Source organism: Eptesicus fuscus, chromosome 8 (genome assembly GCF_027574615.1).
Source record: "Eptesicus fuscus isolate TK198812 chromosome 8, DD_ASM_mEF_20220401, whole genome shotgun sequence".
NCBI lineage: Eukaryota > Metazoa > Chordata > Mammalia > Chiroptera > Vespertilionidae > Eptesicus > Eptesicus fuscus.
The window spans coordinates 57,344,945-57,368,931 of record NC_072480.1 but is presented as its reverse complement, the minus strand read 5'-3'; the positions used below and the strand labels follow the sequence as shown (position 1 = coordinate 57,368,931).

General features: G+C 40.6%; 1 protein-coding gene across 1 annotated transcript in view; it reads right to left on the bottom strand.

Moving 5' to 3' along the window:
- Positions 1–5,437, bottom strand: part of GPC5 (glypican 5) — a 1,351,161-nt gene extending 1,345,724 nt beyond the window's left edge. The window contains exon 1 of the mRNA XM_008156479.3: positions 5,272–5,437. Within this exon, the coding sequence (XP_008154701.3) occupies positions 5,272–5,437 (166 nt within the window). The remainder of the gene's footprint in view (positions 1–5,271) is intronic.
- Between the last annotated feature and the right edge of the window lie 18,550 nt (positions 5,438–23,987).

The window sequence follows — 23,987 nt, the reverse complement described above, 5'->3', positions numbered from 1 at the left end:
GGAGGCAGCTGGTCGATGATTCTCTCTCATTGATGTTTCTAGCTCTCTATCCCTCTCCCTTCCTCTCTGTAAAAAATCAATAAAAATATATTTTTAAAAAATGTGGAAAGCAAATTATATACACACAAACAGAGAAAACAAAAATTCATATTTCAAAAAATCTAGACAAGCTGGAAATGGGGATTATGGGGGAGTAGGAAAATTATGAAATGCTGCTTGTAAGTTCCCCAAATTGCACCCCTCCTCACACCAATTATACAAATACAAAATGCATTAACAAAAAGGAACTGAAATTATGGGGAGGGAGGATGGGTACACACACAACATTTACATTTATTAGTAAACAATGAGTAAATAGGGTGTGATTAGTACAACACAAGCTCCTAATGGACAGTCATACTCCATGGCCCAAAAGTAAAAATTATACTCACTTTAAGTTTTACTCCCCATCATTAAGTTTTACTAAAAGGCCTGGATAAAAATGAAACCCATGATTCTCTTAGACATCAAAGCTCACACTGGACTGTCTGGAGGAGAAAGTGACAAACTTCCCTGACACTGGAAGGAGGCCTTAATGTTTACAATTCAACACAGAGATCATGCACAGAATAAGACAACAATGATCAGACAAAGCCCCTGAGATCTGTGGTGCAGCAGGATAGCCACAAGGAGACTCTACAAACCCCAAAAATGACTAAACACCCCACTATTTCCACCAACAAGAGAGACTACTGCTTTTCACTAATGATAACTATTCACACCTTAATCTTCCTAACACATAGATAAATTACAAAGATGCCCAATTCCTGAACTGTCCTACTTATTAAACCCTCCTTGCGATCACCTGGCACAGCCCAATTCCCATAGAAACCCCCTCTCAATCACCTCTTACCAAGACACCCACAGTTCCTGCGGTGTGCAATCCTCCTTGACGCAGAAAGCAAAATGAACCTAATTTATTTAACAATAGGTTTGTTTCTGGTGATTCTTGGCTGATGGATTTCAACAGAGGCAATTCCAACAATGATCTTCCCAAATGTCAGACCATGGGTCCCTTTTATGGCTTTGAAAATTCAATCACCATAATTATGCTTTTCCATCAACCAAAGGGGTTAGTTCTTGAGAAACAATAAGTTGAGATTACTGTCAAAGAGTGAGTATGGCCACCAGCCATCTCATTGTGTGACTCCCTAAGCCACTCCGTTCACACTGCTTCACCTCCCCGAATACCGACAGCAGAATGGTGGTGATGTCGGCGGAGGCAGTAGCTTTGGGTGCTGCCACTAGCAGCGGTGTAGCCTCATTTCCTTCTTAGAGTTTCCATTAGATCACAAAAAGAAACGAAGTAATCGCCATAACCCAATAAATGCCATTTCAGATAGAAACGTATTTCCCAACTTTAAAAACAATCATTTGTGACTTAAAACAAAACAAAACACTAGGATGTTATAAATACATCTTCTGATATATAGAGATCTAAAACTAAAATTTCACCCTTAAAGGCCAAGTCCAGTTAAAATCAAGACACTATAGAAAAACTCTAATGACAACAATGCATTTTTGAGCACTTACTATACGCCTGGATTTGTGCTATTTTACATACATCCATTACTTCATATCACCTATGCAGCAACCCTTTCCGAACTATTAATGTTCCCATTTTACAGACGGGGAAACAGAGGTTCAAAGACGACGACTCATTAACCTAGGTCACCGAGCTTCTGATGGCAAAACCAAGTTTTAAAATCCAAATGTCTATAATTCCAAACTCCACAGTTACCAGATAGATTGTTTCTCTTGAGTGTGAAAATGACATGACACTGTCCTTGAAGAGATTATGATTTGATTACAATGAGAGCAGTTAAAAAATTAAAATGATAGAGCTCTACTTATAAAGTGTCCTATAGTATCACGATTTCATTCTGCACATCAAGTTTATTTTTTATTCCATTTATGGCCAAAAGCTACCAAGAAAAAGTTGTCTTTCACAAACTACTCTGTATCAACGAATACTCACATTTTAAAAACCAGTTGGTATATAAATTAACTGAATGTAGTCTTGGACTTTTTATAAGCCTCTCCTTTCTGAATTATCTTCTTTTAAAAAGGAAATAATACATGTGTGAACAATGCACGTGTGAAGAGAATTTCAATGGGAAAGCATTATCCCTCTTCCCCAATAAATAACATAAAAATAAAAGGACCTTTAAAAGACACTTTCTCTAACAGTGCTTTTCTGAATAAAATAAACAAGAGCAACGGGCACCTTGACTATTACTGAGGAAATAAAATCAGGACACAGGGAAATCTGTAATTCTAATCACATTTACACCTTCTCTCCTTTTTTACATTTCTCATCCAAACATCCTTAGGAGCTCAATAGTCCTAAAAGAATTGGAGCCGAGTAGAGAACAAAGGTGAGGGGAATCTGAGAAACAGCTGAAATGGCCCTTCTCGCCACCTTAATAATCTCAAGTTGGTAAAGTAGTTTACCGAAGATTAAAAGTCACAAATGTAGGAAGAAACTGTAGCGAAAGACAAGTACCATAAGACTTCAGTCAATGTAGAATTTAACAAACACACTGAATTACCAAGCAAAATAGAGATGGTCTCATAGAGAGCAGTTGGGAGGGGTGAACTGGGGGTGGTGGAGGGATTGAGCCAAAAAGAAGAAATAAAGGAGAGAGAACTCATGGACATGAACAGCAGTGTGGTGATTGCGGTGGGGAGGTGGAAGAGGGCATAGAGAGGATAGATGGTGATGGAAAAATTTAAATTAAAAGTTATTCTACCAGCTTATATATTTTTTTAAAGCATTTTGGCTAGATAGCTCAGAAATGAACCTTTTGTGAACTAGAAATGCAAGAAAGCACTTAAAATAAACTTTTAAGGAAAACAAATATGAAATGTAAATGTATTAGCTTTCATCGATGAAAGCCTATGTGCTAAATAAATACATTTGTTACAGAGAATGTTAACATTTGTGCTTTAATGTGGAAATGACTACTTGTATATTCACTGTGCTCTCTCTTGAGACTGAGGATAATTTTAGAAAACAAGATAGCCAACTACTATACTTAATCAAGCTAAATGTTAAAGAACATATGAAATTAAGAAAAGCATTTATGCCACATGTCCTATGTGCGGTTTACTCAATTTGGGAATGAAATTTTTTTTACTGGGAAGAAGAGAAATATCAATGTTAAAAGAAACAGCTCAATATTTCCTTTAACTAGTAAGATAAAATTTGAACAACAATACAGAGACAAGAAAAGTACAGAATTATATCAAACTCATATCTGAGTGCCTTTTACTGGGTGATTCTAATTCAGAATATTTCTCTTCTATGACTTTTTCTTATTGCAAATATCAAAGGAAGTTAGCACTTCTTCCCACCAGCACCACTCATGTCCCTCAGAGTGCAACCCTGCACAGCCCCATTAGGAGGTGCTACTATAATTCCTCCATCATTGTAAGCCACAGATCAATAAAGGTACTAGCAATGGGGAAACAATCCAGAATGCCTCAGAAAAAAAGGTGACTGCATCCTGGTGTGTGTGTGTGTGTGTGTGTGTGTGTGTGTGTGATGTGTATCAAACCCAAATAAGTACAACCATTTCCTTCTCTGCAGGGCAGAGCTTCATTTTCTCCTTACATACTGGTAAAAGGCTATGTGATACACGGTAAAGTTCCTCTTCAGATGAGATGAAACACACACAAGGTCCTAGAAATGTAACACCTTCTAGTCCACGTGTTGCATCCAGTGGGTACCAGATATGAAAGCTGGGTGAAATCAAGGCCTTACTAGGGAGCTGTCAACATTCACTGAACCTATCAGCCAAAATTATGGTATATGGGAGGCAAAATCTAATAATGCAGGTGAGGATTTCACAGCTCAGTGCCCTCACACTGCGTCCTCCTCCCCAACACACACACCCTGATAAGTAAGGTTTTATTAGCTACCGGAAAGTGAGGTTTATTTTTTAATGAAAAGAATGCACCGAAATAAGAAAGCAGATTTAAAGGGGGGTCCTATTGCACAGAAGAATTGCCCTAAACTGAGAATTTCAACTATGTTGTTTCAAACAGCACAGAAAAAGCACCTAGTACTGAACAGAGATAGTCAAGTAAATATTTGTGTTTGTTTAAAAGACTGGTCACATAAACTAAAATGGACTCAGTGTTCCCAAATGCCTAGATTGTCCTTGTAGGATGACTCCAGAACTGAGTTCATAACCAGCAAAGCAATCAAGCAAAACAGCTACTCCGTGGCGCTCACAGCAAGTCTCCTCATTCTAAAAAACTCAAGCAGAGGACGGATTTTAGACTCGAACATCCTCCACAAGTTCTCTGTTAACCGATACTGTACGCTCCTAGTACTCGTCTGTGTTGGCTTCATAGTCAGGGTACACTGTTCCCGGAGGATCTCAGCTCCAGACACCTGCTCTTGCGTTTGACAATTGAGACCTATTCTCTTCCAAGCCTAACCTAAACTGGAGGTTCCGCGCCAGCTGAAGGAAATGTGCGCGGTAGGGGCCGGGAGCAGGGGCAATGGAGCCCAGAAAAGGCGCTTACAGGAAGCAGAATCTACGCTGGCCACGCTTACTGTGTTCTCTCCCCTTCAACCTTTGGTGCATCTGTTCAGTGGCTCCCCGATACGTTCGGTTCGTTCGCCTGTTGCCATCACACCTTTCAGGAGTTGAAACTACCAGGTGATTCCGAGAGACAATACCGGCCAGTTCGGTTACAGGCAGAGGATTTGGTGCCAGGGCTCGGACGCCAGTGCGGGTGGGTGTGCCGGGTCCCGGTGCTAACCACAGAGGAGACTGGCTGTCCCGCTCAGTGCCCCACTCTCCAGCAAAGAAGAGTAACCGCAGGTTTGCGTTTTTACTATCAAACTTGCAGCGACCAACCCAACTCCCTCCACCAAAAGAGAACGCACACACAGGGGGCCCCCCCGGCGGGGCACTGGTGAAATTCCCACACCATCAGCCGAGACTCAGGGAGCCGGCGGGAAGCGAATGCCCAAAGCACGAATTAGCCGCCGACTATTCCCATGGTCCAGGAGACCCGAACCTGCGCGGCGCTCGGGATGGTCACGCCGAGCTTCCCCCAGAGGCCTCACCGGATTCACCTTGAGCGGCCGAAGGGCCTGAAAGGTCATCTTCCCACAAAGGGCCACACCAGGAGGCTGGGCGCAGTGCCTGCGCTCAGGACGCCCCGGCCCGCGCCCAGGCGCACGGCGCGCGGCGCCGGCCAGCACGGCCTTACCTGGCCTTGGCGAATCTGGCAGCCCCTTGACCGCTCCCGCCAGGCGCCACTGGAAAAGTTTCCGAACTTCTTCGCAGCTCTGCGTGCCTTCGCTTCGGGTAAATACAACAAGAGCCAGGAGGAGGAGACAGCAACAGCCCACGCGCCAGGTCGGTCGGCCCATCATCGGTGCCCGATCCCCCCTGTCCCCACCGTGGATCCCACGCCCCCGCGCGCCCGGCGCTGAACGCTCTGGAAAAGGCTCGGAGGTCGAGGCTCCCCTAGAGGTGCTGTCCGGCGGCGTGCGTTCCGGGACCGCTCGGGACGCGGGCTGCACCTGCGAGCACTTAGCTTTCTCCGGAGGAGCCCGAGGCTGAGGCACCAGAGTTCTCGGGTGGAGCGCCGCCGCGTCTCCCTCTCCGGCGGGGGCGAGCTGGCGCTGCGCGGGAGAGAAATGAAGCTGGAGCCGCACGGAGCCCGCGGGCATCCGGATCTGGCCACCGCTGCGGGAGCCACGGGCTCGGCTGGAAACCGCCAACCTGGTACGCGCCAGCCCGTGGCGCTCCGCGGGCAAGCCCCGCCCCGCGGCCAGGCCACGCCCCTCCAGGCCACGCCCTCGGCGCCCTGCCCGGAGCCTCCCGAGCCCTGCTTGCTGCTCTAATGCGGGGATCCACGCAGGAGAGACTGGAGAGCGACGCTGCCTGGAGCAAAGAAACAAATAAATGAAATCCAACCCGGTGCTCGCTCTGCCAGCCAATCGCGGGGACAGTCTGAAAAAAAAAAGAAAGAGCGAATGTATGAAGAGGCTCAGCGAACACAAGACATGAGAAGCACCAACTAGAACGAAATATTTTCCTGTAAATCTAGGTCCTCTGTACATAGGACTTCGTATTCAAATTGCATGCAAAAGTATCTCGGCATAATATAAAAGGCAAAAACGGTTTACAGTGAAATATCCCAATTGAGAGGCTTAATAGCACTTACAGGTTTTAAGAGCGTACTTGAGAAGTTACTTTTTTTAATTGCTTTATGTTCTGCTCTGAAACATTTTTCTGGAACATTATGATTTTCTGAATTTAGAAGTCATAAAAATTACATTCAAATCTTACCACATTCTTATCATCCCAGTAAAGTCGTTTATTATCCATTTAGCATCATATTTTTTTTTTTATTTATTTATTTATTTATTTATTTATTTATTTATTTTATTTCAGAGAGGAAGGGAGAAGGAGAGTTAGAAACATCAATGATGAGTATCATTGATTGGCTGCCTCCTGCGGGGCCCCTACTGGGGATCCAGCCCGCAACCCAGGCATATTCCCTGAAGGGGAATGGAACCATGACCTCCCAGTTCATAGGTGGTGCTCAACCACTGGGCCACACCAGCTGGGCTACCATCATACTTTGCATTTCAATACTTTGTATCTTTAAGGGCCCACTTCTGGAATTTCTTTAACACACTTCTCAAAGAATTACTAAGGTAAGAGTGGTCAGGAGACTTTCTCACAAGGAAGATAGAAAAATAAAGACTGTAAGCAATTTTTCAATGACAAAGGAATTTTCTCAATTTACAATTTACGAAAGGAAAGCATTAGAAACCATAAAGCAAAGGGCCAGATACAGTTTCTTTCTTTTTTTAACCCTCTTCTGTTTGATTGAGGTAACGTTGGTTAATAACACGTGTTTCAGATATACAGCATTATAATTTGGGATCTGTATGCACTATAGCGTGCTCACTACCAAAAGTCTAGTTTGCATCCTTAACCATACATTGGACCTCCTTTACACATTTTGTTCCCCCCTCACCCTGCTTCCCCTCCGGTAACCAGCAGTCTGCTGTTTATATCTATGGATTTGTTTTTATATTTGGGTTTTTTGTTGTTATTTTATATTCCATATGAGAGAAGTCATGTGGTTTTTGTCCATTTCCCTCTGACTTATTTCACTTAACATAATACCTTCAAGGTCCATCCATGTTTTCACAAATGGCAACTTTTATCTTTTTTATAGCTGGGTAGTATTCCATTTGTGGAGTGTGTGTGTGTATATGTACCACATCTTCTTTATCCATTCATTGTTGATGGACACTTAGAATGTGTCTGTATCTTGGCTATTATAAATAATGCAGCAATGAATTATTTTATATTTTTGTAAGATATATATTTTTTCTATTTTATAAAAATATCTTTTTTTAAGTGAATGTTTTTATATTCTTTGGATAAATACTCAGAAGAGGAATTGCTGTGTCATATGCATTTTCTAAATGTGATTGCCTCAGTACTAAGCCTGTGAGTGACAAGAGTGTCTGCATCTACAGGTACCTGAAGGCAGGAGTCCTCCAGTAAAACAAAACTCCTTAAAAGCATCAGGCAGAGGGGTACTATAAATGCCTTAACCACTCAAAGGGAATTTAATCTCAAATTTGAACCCTTGCCAAGAGGTAGAGAGGAATAATTTTAAGTCTTAGTTAAGTGTCATGGGACTTTTAATGACCATTTGATATCAAGGCAGTACTTTCAGCAGTAGATTGCTTGCTTTAAAACCATTCCAGGGCAATGGCTGAGATACTTTAGTGAAATAGCATTCATTTGGCTTTTGACATCAATTCCATCAATACTAGATTTTTTTTGAGAAGCTCTCTTAATAAATGAGAACTGAAAAAAAAAATAGCTGCTTTTAAATTCAAGCAAAGCTTTATATATGTATGGGGAGAGGGGTTCCCCATGAATTTCTTCTTCTCTAGCCACCAAGTGTGGAAAGACTGCTTGAAAGTCAGCTATATCTAAGAGAAGAAAAGACAGCCATGAGGATGTCATAATGCTTAGGTGCCAGATAATAGTCTAAGTGCTTCTATGGATACTAATTCATTCATTTAATTTTTACAACAACTCTATAAAGTAAATGCTATTATCATTTTACAAATGAGCAAACAGGCACAGAGAGATAAAGTGACTTGCTCAAGGCCAACAGAGCTGTTAGGTAGTGGAACCAGGAATTAAACCCACGCATTAGAATCCAGAACTCATACTATTAACTACAGGCTCTCCTGGGCCACTCCATGGCACACCAAGGAACCTACTGAGTTACATCCAGTAACACCAAAGGCTATTTATTAACTTGTCAGGTTTTTTATTATTAAATATACACAATTTTATCTATAGAATTTTATTCTACTATAATCTTGTCTATGTTACTATAAGGCTAATATATCCCCAGATTTTTCTAAAGCTTCTTTTTTCTTACCAAGATGTCTTTTTGATAGATTTGATCATCATAGAGTATTAGCATTAAAAGAATTTTTAGAAATGACCTGGACCAATTTATTAACTTGGAATCTCTAAAACAACTTGTCTTACAAGGGTAAAAATCACAGACACAACAGAAAATTATTGATGGCTCAGTAAATCTAATCAACTAACAAAGACTGATTGCACACATACTATTTTTTTTAAACCCACTATGCTAGACATAATAGGGATTACAGAGACATGTAAGCAAGTTATCTTCTCAGCGTTTTTGCAATTCATTTCAACAGAACAATTAGGTGGTAAGTTGTATAGAGAAATGGAGTAGGGTCTAATAAGAAAATATATTTCATCCAGATAAAATGTCTCCAATTATAAAAAAATAAATATTTTGTTGCTGCATCTTATCTCCTACTGCTACCACAGTGGGTGCCCCAACAGTGGCTTCAAAGGGCTTCTTTTCCTATCAGTGTCCCTCTAATGGACAGTTATATGCTGACTATGCTGTGAAGCTTCAAGACAAGTTTCCTTCTTCTAAACAGAATACAATACCAAAGTGCCTTTTATATGAACACTAGAGGCCCAATGCACAAAGATTTGTGCAAGAATGGGCTTTCCTTCCCCTGGCTGCTGGCACCACCTTCGCTCCGGCCCGGAGCCACCTTTCTGCCTTCCCACACTGCCCAGAGGCCCAAAGCGGCTGGGGCAGTGCCGAACGCCTGCATCGTCACCATGGTGACAACGCAAGTGTCCTGCCCCTGCCACTTGGAGCCTGCATATGCAAATTAACCCACCATCTTTGTTGGGTTAATTTGCATACTCACTCCTGATTGGCTAGTGGGTGTCGCAAAGGTACGGTCAATTTGCATCTTTCTCTTTTATTAGTGTAGATTCTAGAGCAATAGCAAAGTGCATTTAATATGAACATACTATAACCTTTTGTTCAATTTACATGTAAATATTACAGATGAAGCTTGGGAGAAATTTCCATAATTTGATAGTGATGGTACCTCATTTTTCAAGGTCATACAATATACATGTATTGAATGCCTTTTATGTAATAGGCACTGCGTTTTTGCTTTCAAAATATCAATACCCTTACATAGGAAAGGTCTCTAAATGGTCATTACTTAAAATACACCTTTGTAATCTTATTTTTTTAATATACTTTTATTGATTTCAGAGAGGGAGAGAGATAGAAACATCAATGATGAGACAGAATCATTCATCTGCTGCCTCCTGCATGCCCCCAGCGGGGGTCAACCCCAAAACCCAGTCATGTGCTCAAACTGGGAATCAAACCATGACCTCCTAGTTCATAGGTCAACACTCAACCACTGAGCCACACCAGCCAGTCTTAGTAATCTTCTAAATGCAATACTTCTAAGTAACTATTTACAGTGTGACAACTCAAGACCTTGTAAAGAGAAATAAAGAATCACAAGTATGGTTAGGATGATATTAATGATATCATGTTGCCCTTAACCATGACTACTACTTTAGGCTAAGACTGGCCACTTATTAGATTACCCTCAGAAGCTGGTTGGGGTACCTTCTGTACTCAAACAATAAGAATAGCTAATATTATTAAGTAGTTATAGGTATTATCTCATCTAACATTTCAACCACCCCATGAGATAGTGACTGTTATACTAATAATGAAGAATCAGACTTACAGAGATTTAAAATAACTTTCCAAAAGCCACAGATCTGATAAATACCCAATTTTTAGCCAGGCATGCCATCTCCCACGCTCCTTCAACCACTAAGCTCTCCTGACAAAGCAAACACCTGTCCTGTGGCCCCTTGACCTTACCTATCTTATATGGGAGAAGGCCTGGTCCTCAGTGCTATTCCTTGTGGGCATCCAGCTGGACCTCATCTTCACAGTGGTCCAGAGACCTGCAGGGTTCTAACCCTGGCCCAATAGCACCTCCCTCCGCAGTTGGACAAGGTACCACTTGCTTCGACCTCTGCCCCCCACTAATCTTTTAATCATGAGAACTGCATTGTAAGGACTAAAAGTCCATTTGCTGTCTTGGTATCATTGAGCTTCTTGAGGGCTCAAAGGCCTAGCCTTGGTTCTGCTCTTGCCAGATATGCATCCCCCTCTCACCAGCAGGAAAAAATTCTCTGTCCACCAGACCAGCTCCATCCTACCTTATCTTCAACCTAACTAATTTTCCCTCCCAGCAGCCTGTGAAATCATCAAACAAGTCGATCGCATTCTTCCATGGAACCAAGGGTCACCTAACCCTCTTGTCACTACAAAGCCTGCCTTCCACAGCCCTTGCTGGTTCACTTTGCTCCCAAATGCAGGCCTCGTTTAGCTCTGCATGGCATGTCGTGTCTTCCTCCCCTGAATTGTGAGCATATGTAACTAAGAAACTGCTCTCCAGTGTCATGTGTTTAGCCATCTCATATTAATGAGGGTGAGTAGGAGGCTGTTAGAACAAGAATAGCCTCAATGCAGGTGCTTCCACTTAGCTATTAAAAAAAAAAAAAAGAAAATTTTACTTTCGCCTTGCTGACTTTCTATCTCTCCCAAGTGCAGGCTTTATCCCCGTAGCTGCACTATTAAAGGGAGTCAAATTGGAGGTCAGCCCCAGATGACCTTAGTAATGAATTTCTGCCACCAAGTAACCAGAAGGAAATTGAGGGATCCTCCCAGATGTCTCTTTGGGTCAAGAGAACAATGGCTGAGAAAAGGCTGCCTGCAGGAGAGAGCTCATAGGAAATATGACATTCCATAAAATGCTTAAATCCAGACATCAAGTTTAAAGTTACATGAAAGCCATTGGGAAACTGACCAGCAAACACATTTTCAAGCAAATACTTTCTAAAAGTATATATCTACTGATACTCTATATGTCCAATTCAAAAATCCTCATTGGCTAATCACCAGTACACATTTATCAATGATTTTGAAATATATTCAATGTACTTATGTCATCTCATAGTAATTATGCTTTAAGTCAAAGACAATGTAACTATTTCACAAAAAGCATTAGATAAATAAACTGTGTGAAAATTTCAAAAGTATTTCATACTATATTTAATTTTATAGTTTTTATATTTTTAATTTCTAATAAAGACATTTTATTTCAGAGAATTCACTGAGAAATAAGAATATTAGTTGCTTTCTGAATGAGAATGAAAACATTAAAAAAGACACCAAGAAAACTTGACAAGTTTATGAAACTAAATTTCTTCAAATAATTTTCTTCTAATTCATATCTAAAAATGTGAAAATAGTGTCCTCAGAGTTGTGATATACATCACATATGTAAATTACCATACATTATAATAGAAAGGAATACAGTACAAAGTTCTCTTATTTCCAAATGTACAGTTTGTACTAACTAATAAGACCCCCAACTATTTTTGGTTTCCAAATGGAGCAAAATCCACATCCAAAATTTAATTCCACCATTAATTATATTATAATTATCTATACTAATAAAAGCCTAGGTGACACTCGTGCTCTCGCATCATCACAAGATGGCCGCCCCTTGTCGTCACAAGATGGCTGCCACAAAATGGCCGGCAGGGGAGGGCAGTTGGGGGCAAACAGGCCAGCAGGGGAGGGGAGTTGGGGGTGACCAGGCCTGCAGGGGAGCAGTTAGGCATCAATCAGGCCGGCAGGGGAGTGGTTAGGGGCAATCAGGCTTGCAGGCAGAAGCAATTAGGGGCAATCAGGCAGGCAGGCGAGCAGTTAGGAGCCAGCAGTCCCAGATTGTGAGGGGAATGGCTGACTGCTGGTTTAGGCCTGATCCCACAGGATCGGACATCCCCCAAGGGGTCCCAGATTGGAGAGGGTACAGGCTGGGATGAGAGACACCCCTTCAGTGCACAAATTTCGTTTACCAGGCCTCTAGTATTTTAAGAAAAGATGACTGCATGAACAAATAAATTTAGTTGTTATTTATATGAAATACATAATATTCTTTCATAAACAACTAGAGGCCCAGTGCACAAAATTTGTGCATGGGGGGTGTCCCTCAGCCCGGCCTGCGCCCTCTAGCAATCCAGGACCCCTCGGGTAGGATCCCTAGGCTTGGCCAGCAATCAGGGCCTATCAAGGCTTTCCTTCCCCCTGCTGCCAGCAGCTGGCCCCACCCCCACAGCTGCCACTGCTTGCCATCTGTGTGGTGCTGCCCGGCTTCCCCCCACCCCCCACCACCAGTCGCCTCTCTCTGCGGGCAACAGGCGTGGGGTGAGATTACTTGGTTGGCCTGGGCCTCCCTCTGTGGGGCAATTGATCACAGGGCCCCAGATCGATCGCCCTGCAGAGGGAGGCCCCGCCCACCTGCCACAGCACTGCCAGCCGGGGCTCTACAATTGATCACCACACAGAGGGTGGCCTGGGCAATGGTGGGGCCCCCCAACCAATCACATCGCACCTGCCTTGGCTGGCCTGGCACCAGTGGGGGTCATAGTATGGTCGTCCGAAAGATATCTGGACGGTTGTTCTGCTGTTTGGTCGTTCAGTCGATTTGCATATTACACTTTTATTATTATAGATGTTTTCAAAAAATTAAAATAAGTTTTAAAGCATCTTTTTTTTTCTTTTTTGTGTGTGCTTATTTATTTTATTTTATTTTTCCATCACCCTTTATCTCCTCTATGCACTCTTCCACCTCTACCCCCACCCCTGCAATCACCACACTGTGGTCCTTACTGTGTATTGGTTGTTTCATGTGAGAACTAGGGAGCTACGAAAGTTTAACTACCAGACTATAAGCTTGTGAGTTCAAGCCTGTCATATCCACCTCTACTCTCTAAGCAATGAGTGACTACATACTGTAGACATCCCATGATTTTACTGAACAAATTCAGCCCCATAAGTTGACATCCTCATGTTTCTTGTATTACCTTTATCAGAATTGTTTATTTTTAAGCACCATTCAACCCTTGAAATGCAACTTAATAACTAGATTTTTAAATTACTTGTGAAGTGCAACAGTATCAATAAACACCTTTAAAACCAAGTTATAACTTCCCAATTAAAATTATGTATAAATCATTGTATTGTTTAGTGTTTTACTTTCAACAAATCTCTGATTTCTGTTTCACTTCTTTTCATTTACTTTTCCATGAAAAAGATATGAAGTGGATGTCTTGAAAGTTTAATGTTACTTCCAAATTAATTATTTAATCAAGAGTTAAAGTATTAGTTTTCCTAATTGGTTTCCTGCAATTTCTGACATTACAATATCTTAAATATTATTATCTTCAGATTAGATTAATTTTAATAGTACATATCAGATATTCTCCAGAATGATTATTAATTATTTTTGTCATCTTGGACAAGTTATTAAACCACTCTGATACTTTATTATATAAAAGGAGAGAAAAGTATAACTATGTTACATTATCGATAAGGTTAACAGAGATAATATATGTGAAGTGTTTTGTATAAATCTTGGTTCATATAAACACTCAACAAATAGACATTGTTATTATTCTCTATTGTAAAAAATAACTGTCATTAGTTCCTGATCTATTAGTTACATTCTAGATGTAATTAGGATAATAAATCTGCTCCTCTGAGTTCAACAACTATTCAAAACTAAAATCTTTTGGCCTCCTCATATTAATAGTATGGTTTCTTCATATTAACTAGCATTTATGCAACTATCAAATTATTTTTTTCAGTAATGGAAAAAATAAGCATTATCTCAAGTCAAAGTATGGACAGGAGAGTCTAAGTTGCCCAAGGTCATGAGCTAAAAGTCATTATTAAAAGGAAAGAGTCTTTTCTCTCTGAACCTAATGAGCACTTATAGCAAGAACTGGAGACTAATTATCATCAGCTCTTTAAGATGCAAAGTGTAGACACTCTACTAATGATAAAGCCTCATAATTGATAATTATCTTTGATTAACGAGTAGGAAGTCTTCCAGAGGCTTTCACTGCTGTGTACCATTGTCATAATTGATCTTTAATTATTCCATCTAAAGATCCCTTTATCATATGTTTAATCTTTGCTATTTATAAATAAGGTCCATGTACAAGCCTTATTAAATATCCTTAGATGTGATATTACTTTACAAATGTCTGCAATTTAATTAGCATTCAGCCCATTTCTTTATATTTGCATATGAAAAGAGACAAGCAGTTCATGCTCCCAGGCAGAAAGGAGAAATCCCATGCTCTGACCACTTTTCAGTTGTCTTGATCCAGATTTTGTGGGAAGAGAAAACAATCCTCTCTCTGGATGCGTCCAGGGAGATTTTACCTAATTGGCAACTTTGTGCTCTTGAAGGGGAATAGTACTCTGGTGTTTCCTATTTTGGGGAGAAAAAAACCTCCATCTGATCTATTTCCTGTATACTGTATCATTTTAGTTTTTCTTACTCTCCCTTTCCTTCCCACATTCTCAAATGATTATATATCTGCTCTCCTGATGTTCATAAATCACATCAGTCCAAAACCTAGTGGCCAATTTTTGCAAATATATATTGAACCTAAGGTTGCTAAACACTCTCCTTTTGAAGTCTCTTACCTCTTCAGCGTCCCTGACAGTGCACTGTTCTTCTCCTAGCACTCCAACATTTCTTTCTCTAGTCTTTGGTCTGTTTCTCCCCTTTCTATTGTCTCCTAATGGTTCTTATTTTCCATGGCTTACACCTTAGGACTTGCTGTTCTTTTTCTACATATTCCCAGAAAGATATACTAGGTTAAATAGTGCTCCTCCCCTTCCCCAAAATCATACCAACCCAGAACCTCAGAATTGGAAGTAGTCTTCACAGATGTATTTCATTAAGGCTCTCCAGATGAAATCATGCTGGGTGAGCCCTACAGCCAATGACTGGTGCCCTTATAAGAAGAGGAGAGGACACAAACAGAAAAGGATGATGTGAAGACGGAGGTAGAGATTGGAGTGATGCAACTAAACCCAAAGAATGCTGAGATTTGACAACTCCCTGAAACTGGAAGAGAGGCGTGGATGACTTCTCATTCAGAGCTTCCAGGCCTGCTGACACGAGGATTTCAGGCTTCTGGCCTCTTCAACTGTGAGGGAAGAAAAATTATGTTGTTTTAAGCCACAGAGTTGAGGCTATTGTGGTAATTGGTTATGGCAGTCCTAGGAAATGAATATCTATTGGTTCTCATAACTTCACTTCTGGCATCTATCACAGGCCTTTCCCTCTAGGTCTGTTCTCTTATCTACCTCCTCTGCTTTTAAATTTGGGCTTCCTACCATTATCTCAGCTCTATTTTTACCAAAGGGACCTGATCATCTTCTCCCCAGTTCACACTCTCCCTCTTCCATTGATTTCAACAAACACAAGACCCTGAGGTTTTTGTTGGTTTTTTTAATTAATAAAACCATCCTTGCTGACTCAGAATATTTTATTTTTATTTGCTAGTGGCCCGGTGCACAAACTTCGTGCATATTAAAAGGGAACTAATTAGAGGAAATAGTTTAATATTGCTACTTGCCCTTTATAATAGAAGTATCAGAGATGAAAGAAAATTAGTAAAATGTATATGAAAATAATATATAAATTTATTAATAAATAATCACAACATGATATAACAACAACAAAGACATGGTATAAAAACAACAAAAACATGATGTAAAAACAACACTGACGCAAACAATCATTTGTGAAAAAGCCAGGAGATTACCAATCATATGTGAAAAAGCCAGCCTCCCTCCTCCCTCCTGTCAGGGTCCAGGGTGCCGGGGAATTGGATTTCTGGCTGGCGGGCCACTGACAGCAAGCTGTCCAATGGCTGATTCTGTGAAGAAAGGGGCTACCTCCTCTCTCCTGTCAGGGTCCGGTTTGAAGGCCAGCCACGCCCCCAATCGTTCAAGACCCAGAGTTCCGCCGCAACCTGGCTGGTGCCCAGAGCTCCCTCCCGCCGCCGTCGTGCCCAGGCCGGGGCCAGGAGGGAGCTCCCTCCCTCCCACAGCCTGCTGTTCGGTCTTCCATCCAGTCATTTAGGTCATGACGGCCCCTGGCTCTTTATATATTAGGATTGTTGACACTTTACAGATGCCCCCCATTCCCCCTCACACTCTTTACTCACCTCCACCCATCCCCACACTCTTGTCTGTGTCCATGAGCTATGTATATATGTTCTTTTGGGGGAGAGAGGGGAGGTATAGTAAGCATTTTATTATTATTACTATTACTTAGTATATTATTTTGGTTATTTTGATTAAAGTAATTTTTAATGCAGATTTTGGAAAACGTTGAACTTTCTACATAAATGCAGATAATAATCAATCAAAATGTTTTATTAAAATTCAACTAACACAAAAAATTGTTTGAGATATCTCTAGTCAAGTAGGGCATCAAATACTTTCAATATATAAGTCATTGTTAGTATTTTCTTTGGTATCATGCAGTAAACTCTTAGTTCATAACAAATCTCTTAACTTTTCAGTTTCCCCATCATTAAAATGGAACGACAAAAAGACTTTTAAACCTTAAAATGAAGCAATATCAAAGATAATTATTAACTGCCCATTTTGTAAATGTTGAGATGCAGAAGGATTATCTATAATAATACAAGCATAATATGCTAATTAGACCAGACATCCTTCCGGATGAAGCCAGGGCTGTGAGGAAAGCCCAGGTCCTGGGTGCCTGCCAGTGGCTAGAGGGAAGCCCGGGTCCTGGGTGCCAGAGGAAAGCCAGTGCCAGCAGCCGAAGGAAAGAAGGCCTACTCTTGCACGAATTTCGTGCATCGGGCCTCTAGTTTTATATATACTGTGATTAAAAGATGCACCACAGAGCACCTTTTTAAAAAATTAAATTCTTTATTGTTTAAAGTATCACATATGTCTCCTTTTTCCTCCATTGATCTCTCCCCGGGGAATACCCATCCCCTCCCCCCACCAGCACATGCCCTCATCCCCGTACTGTCTGTGTCCATTGGTTATGCTTATATGCATGCATAGAAGTCCTTTGGTTGATCTCTTACCCCCACCTCCTACCCTCCCCTACCTTCCCTCTGAGGTTTGACGATATGTTCGATGCTTCTCTGTCTCTGGATCTATTTTGTTCATCAGTTTATCTTGTTCATTATATTCCACAAATTAGTGATATTTATCTTTCTCTGACTGGCTTATTTCACTTAGCATTATGCTCTACAGGTCCATCCATGCTATTGCGAATGGTAAGAGTTCTTTCTTTTTTATAGCAGCATAGTATTCCATTATGCAGATGTACCAGCATTTTTTAATCCACTCATCTGCTGATGGGCACTTAGGCTGTTTCCAGATCTTAGCTATTGTAAATTGTGCTATTATGAACATAGGAGTGCATATATCCTTTATGATTGATGTTTCTGATTTCTTGAGATATATTCCAGAAGTGGGATTACTGGGTCAAATGGGTGTTCCATTTTTAATTTTTATGTATATACATAATCTCTTCACCTTCTTTCATCCTGCTCCCCATTTCCCTCCTCTCTGACCTCTGTCAATCTGTTCCATGTACCCATGCCTCTGATTCTATTTTGTTCATCAGTTTATTTTTGTTCATTAGATTCCACATATAAGTGAGATCATATGATATTTGTCTTCCTCTGTCTGCCTTATTTCGCTTAGCATAATACTCTCCAGGTCCATCCATGCTATTGCAAAACGTAAGAGTTATTTCTTTTTTATAGTCATGTAGTATTCCATGATGTAAATGTACCACAGCATTTTTATCCACTCATCTACTTCTGGGCACTTGAGCTGTTTCCAGATCTTGGATATTGTAAATAACGCTGCTATGAATATTCTTTCTGATTGGTGTTTCAGATGCTTAGGATATATTACCAGAAGTGGGATGGCTAGGTCAAAAGGTAGTTCCATTTTTAATTTTTTGAGGAAACTCCATACTGTTTTTCATAGTGGCTGCACCAGTCTGCATTCCCACCAACAATGCACAAGGGTTCCCTTTTCTCCACATCCTCACCAGCACTTGTTTGTTGATTTATTGATGGTAGCCAGTCTGACAGGTATAAGGTGATATCTCTTTGTGGTTTTAATTTTCATCTCTCTGATGATTAATGATGTTGAGCATTTTTTCATATGTCTATTGGCCATCTGTAAGTCCTCTTTGGAAAAGTGTCTATTCAGGTTGTTTGCCCATTTTTTAATTGCGTTGTTTGTCTCACTGGTGTTGAGTTGTATAATTTCTTTATATATTTTGGAAATTAACCCCTTATCATATGTTTCATAGGCAAATATGTTCTCCCTTACAGTGGGTTCCTTTTTCATTTTGTTCATGGTTTCCTTTGCTATGCAGAAGCTTTTTAGTTTGATATGGTCTCATTTGTTTATTTTTTTTTCCTTTGTTTTCTTTGCCCTGGGAGACATATTGACAAAAATACTGTTACAAGAGATGTCTGAGATTTTACTGCCTATGTTTCTTCTAGGATTTTTATGGTTTTGTGACTTTAAGTCATTTATCCATTTGGAGTTTATTATTGTAGATGGTGCAAGATGGTAGTTTAGTTTCTTTGTTTTGCATGCACTTGTCCAATTTTCCCAGCACTGTGTACTGAAGAGACTGTCTTCATTCCATTGTATACTCTTGCCTCCTTTGTCAAATATTAATTGACCATAGAGATGAGGATTGATTTCTGGCCCCTCTATTCTGTCCTACTGATCTATATGCCTGTTCTTATATCAGAACCAGGCTGTTTTGATTACAATGGCTTTGTATTTAGCTTGATATCCGGTATTGTGATATCTCTAACTTTGTCTTTCTCAAGATTGCTGAGGCTATTTAGTGTCTTTTTATTATTCCATATAAATTTTTGGAATATTTTTTCCAGATGTGTGAAATATGTCATTGTTATTTTAATAGGGATTGCATTGAATCCATAGATTGCTTTGAATAATATGGACATTTTAATGATAATTCTTTCAATCCATAAACATAGTAAATGCTCCCACTTGTTTGTATCCTCCTCAATTTCTTTTTTCGATATCCTATAGATTTCTATGTACAGGTCTTGTACCTCCTTTGTTAAATTTATTCCTAGGTACCTTCTTTTTTTGCTGTTGCAATAGTAAATGGGATTGTTTTCTTTGTTTCTCTTTTTAACTCAGAATGTTTTGTATTCTGTCTCTCCTCTGATGTTTCCATGTCATATAAATTATGAGATGTCAATTTAACAACCTCTCTCATATTCATCTATTTCATTGCAACTGCCCTACCTTTTCTCACTAAATTGCCAGGTGATGGTATTAGTTCTCAGAGAGGATTCCTCATCTACAGTCTCTTCATGATCTAAATCATCCTCTATCCTGGACCCACCCATGTCCGTCAGTTTATATCAGAACTGTACTCTATTTTAAAAATTATTAATAGTTGGAAAAGCAGACTTTAGTATCTACCCCCATATTTCTTCAAGTATAGTTCAGGAAATACCTGCATCATATTAATCTGGAGTATTGGAATGCAGATATCTGTGCCTTGTAAAAAAAAAAAAATCCCCTGGTTTGGGAATCCAGAGTCATTCTTGTAAAACTCTTATGCAAGTTCAATATTTAGACTTAGTGAACACCTTTTACTTTGCTCTAAATCCACTCTCCTTCCTACACGAATTCTCTGTTTCTTTCAGAAGGAGAGAAGTTCTTCATCTGCCCTCTTCCTATATACCTTGTTCATTTATACTCATAAGTATCAGGTAAATGTAGAATTACTTCCTTCTTCCTCTCTCATTAAAAACTCAACTCAAGTTTCTAATCCATCAGCTTACATTATTCTTTTCCACTTCTGAATTCCTGTAGCATATAATTGTGCCAATGATTATTTGCTGATCAATTTTATATCATTATTTAATTCACCATATGGTGTGTTTTGTTTCCCTAAGAAAATCTTAAGATTCCTACTTCAGATTCCCCACAGGATCTAGGAACTCAGTAAATGTATGCTGAACCAATGCTTGAAAGAAAGACTACTAGTAAGAGTAGCATCTTGAAAAATTAACCAATTATTTATTACAGGAGATTTAGATGTATACTACCGCATTAGAAAGTAAACTAATATGAATGAATGCTTATCTTCTTACTTATTCCACTCAAGTACAACTATGAAGGCTGAAAAATGATAATTTAATAATGATAACATGTCTGATATTTGCTCTTCAGAAATCTGAGTGTAGATAGCTAGACTTAACCTATCAATTTTCTCATAGTTTACTGGCCTAATAGCCATGGAATTAGTTTTAACACAACAAAAGTTGGCTAGTCATCTGGAAAAATAATTATTATGTTTATAAAAGTACTAGTAGCCCTGTGCACGAATCCATGCACCAGTAGCTCCATGCAGGGCCTGGCCACTCCGTGCCCACTGCCCAGAGGCTCTCTGAGGCTGAGAGGCCCATCTGCGGCCAGGTGCAGAACGCTTGCCTCATTGCCGGGGCGACGATGCAATCTCTCCATGCCCCTGTCTGACCAGAGGCCTATCCGCGGCCAGGTGCGGAACATTTGCCTCATCACCAGGGCAATGATGCAAGCGTTTCCACCCACAGGCCGCTCTGTGCCTGCTGCCCAGAGGCCCTCCGCGGCCAGGGTGAAACACTTGCCTCATCGCCGTGGCAACAAAGCAAGCATTCCACCAGGCCGCTCATGCTGCCTGATCTCAGCAGTCACCCCCCGGGACAGGGGGACACCAACGGGGCTGAGAGGACTGGGCACTGCCATCTTGTGGCTATGGGCGCCACCATCTTTGTGATGGAGTGATGGTTAATTTGCATATTACCCTTTTATTAGATAGGATAATTTTAGACCCTGGCCAGGTAGATCAGTTGGTTAGAGCATTGTCCTGATATGCCAAGGTTTTGGGTTCAATTCCCAGTCAGGCCATATACAAGAATCTACCAATATATGCATAAATAAGTACAACAAAAGTCAATGTTTCTCTCTTTCTTTCTCTCTCTCCCTCTCTCTCCCCCTCTCCCTTCCTCTTTCTCTAAAATCAATAAAAAATTTTAAAAAGTATAAATTTAAAATATACCAATAGTCATTACTCATTTTCAAATATAAATCAGTCCATTTACTCTGACAAATATCTATTGAGCATAGCATATACTATGAAAATAAAAATATTTATTGCTTGGTACATGGCTTACTAACCATGGAAACTAAACATAGAATGATAACTATTACTCTTTATGAAGAGGAAAACATAAATATGCTGCAGAGAAATATATACACTATACAGATTCTATCAACCTGCTTTATCATTTTAATCCAATTAAATGTAAATAATCACAAATGATACTTTTTTTTCCTTTTTTTAAATTTAATAAATCTTTATTGTTCAGATTATTACAATTGTTTCTCCTTTTTTCCCCCCATAGCTCCCCTCTACCCAGTTCCCACTCCACCCTCTGCCCTTACCTCCCCCCCACTGTCCTCATCCATAGGTGTATGATATTTGTCCAGTCTCTTCCCATACCCCCCACACCCCTTTCCCCCTGAGAATTATCAATCCACTCCCATTCTATGCCCCTGATTCTATTATATTCACCAGTTTATTCTGTTCCTCAGATTTTTAATTCACTTGATTTTTAGATTCACTTGTTGATAGATATGTATTTGTTGTTCATAATTTTTATCTTTACTTTTTTCTTCTTCTTCCTCTTCTTAAAGAATACCTTTCAGCATTTCATATAATACTGGTTTGGTAGTAATGAACTCCTTTAGCTTTTTCTTATCTGTGAAGCTCTTTATCTGCCCTTCAATTCTGAATGATAATTTTGCTGGGTAGAGTAATCTTGGTTGTAGGTTCTTGCTTATTCATCACTTTGAATATTTCTTGCCACTCCCTTCTGGCCTGCATAGTTTCTGTTGAGAAATCAGCTGATAATAGTATGGGTGTTCCCTTGTAGGTAATTAACTGTTTTTCTCATGCTGCTTTTAATATTCTCTCTTTGTCTTTTGCCCTTGGCATTTTAATTTTGATTTGTCTTAGTGTGGTCCTCTTTGGATTCCTTTTGTTTGGGGTTCTGTGCACTTCCTGGACTTGTAAGTCTATTTCTTTCACCAGGTGGGGGAAGTTTTTGGTCATTATTTCTTCAAATAGGTTTTCAGTATCTTGCTCTCTCTCTTCTTCTGGCACCCCCATAATTCTGATGTTGGTACGCTTGAAGTTGTCCCAGAGGCTTCTTACACTATCTTCAACTTTTTGGACTCTTTTTTCTTTTTGCTTTTATGGTTGATTGTTCTTTGCTTCTTTGTATTTCAAGTTTTTGACTTGATTCTTGTGTTCCTCTAGTCTGCTGTTGGGTCTCTGTATAATATTTTTTATTTCAGTCAGTGTATGTTTAATTTCTAGTTGGTCCTTTTCATATCCTCGAGGGTCTCACTAAATTTATCGGCCTTTTCTAGAAAATTCTTGAAAAACCTTACAACTGTGGCTTTGAACTCTATATCCAGTCATTTGTTCTCCTCCATTTCTTTCATTTGTGATCTGTTTCCTTGTCTCCTCATTTTCGCTGCTTCCCTGAGTTGTAGGGTGGCTTTGTGTGCTAGGTGTCCTATATGGTTCAATGGGTCAGCCTCCCAGTTACCTGAGGGGCACACCCTTGGTGCACCCCTTTGTGAACTGTGTGTACAGCCTTGTTGTAGTTAAGTCTTGATTGTTGTTGGTATCACTGGGAGGAATTGACCTCCAGGCCAATTGGCTGTGAGGACCCGCTGTGTCTATCACGGAAGAATTGCTGTGCTGTAGACACGCTTATGGGGCAGGACTTGTTCCAGTGGGGCTTTGGTGCTCACTGAGTCTACCTCTTGAATGTGTCCCTTATGAGAGTAGTTGAAATCTGGTGTCGTCTCACACAGACCACTAGATACACTAGCTTCTGGATCTCCAATGGAGTGCAGGTCAGCTACTGTCTGAGGCCACCCAGCAGGAGCTACAGCAAGAACTACAGTTTTCTCCTCTTTGCTCGGGGTTTGGAGGTTTTGGAGCTGTCTGACTAGAGCTGTAGTTTATTTGGTTAAGCTGTGACAGGGCAGGCCATTTATATGCAAAAGCCGCTGCCCGTAGCTTGGGTGTGTTTGTAGATTGTGCGGGGTGGGGTCTCAGGGCGTCACTAGGCTAGGGCGTGGCAAACAGCAATGGCTCCCAGTCAGCCTTCTCTGCCTTTCCGCATTTCCAAGTCCCCACATCCCGTGCCCAGTAGACAATGATTGCTGGGCGCACCTCTGCAAGAAAGTCACCCTCACTTTCCGACCCGATGGGCAACAGTCCAGCTTCTACCCGTAGGAGTTTGGGTCCCCCACGTCTCCCCAGAAACTGGATTTCAGAGTAATCAGGAGCTTGTCTCCCTTCGGGTTGAAAAAAAGCAGCACGCCCACCACCAGCCCAATTCGCGTGCCTCTGTACCGCAGCTTTTCAGTGCTTGTGCTCTTTTCTCTTTCCTTCTAGTTGTATAACTTCCACTCAGCCAGCTTTCCCGTGGTTCTGGGTGATAGATGTTTTGTCTTTTAGTTGTAGTTTTGAAATTGTTGTGCAAAGCAGC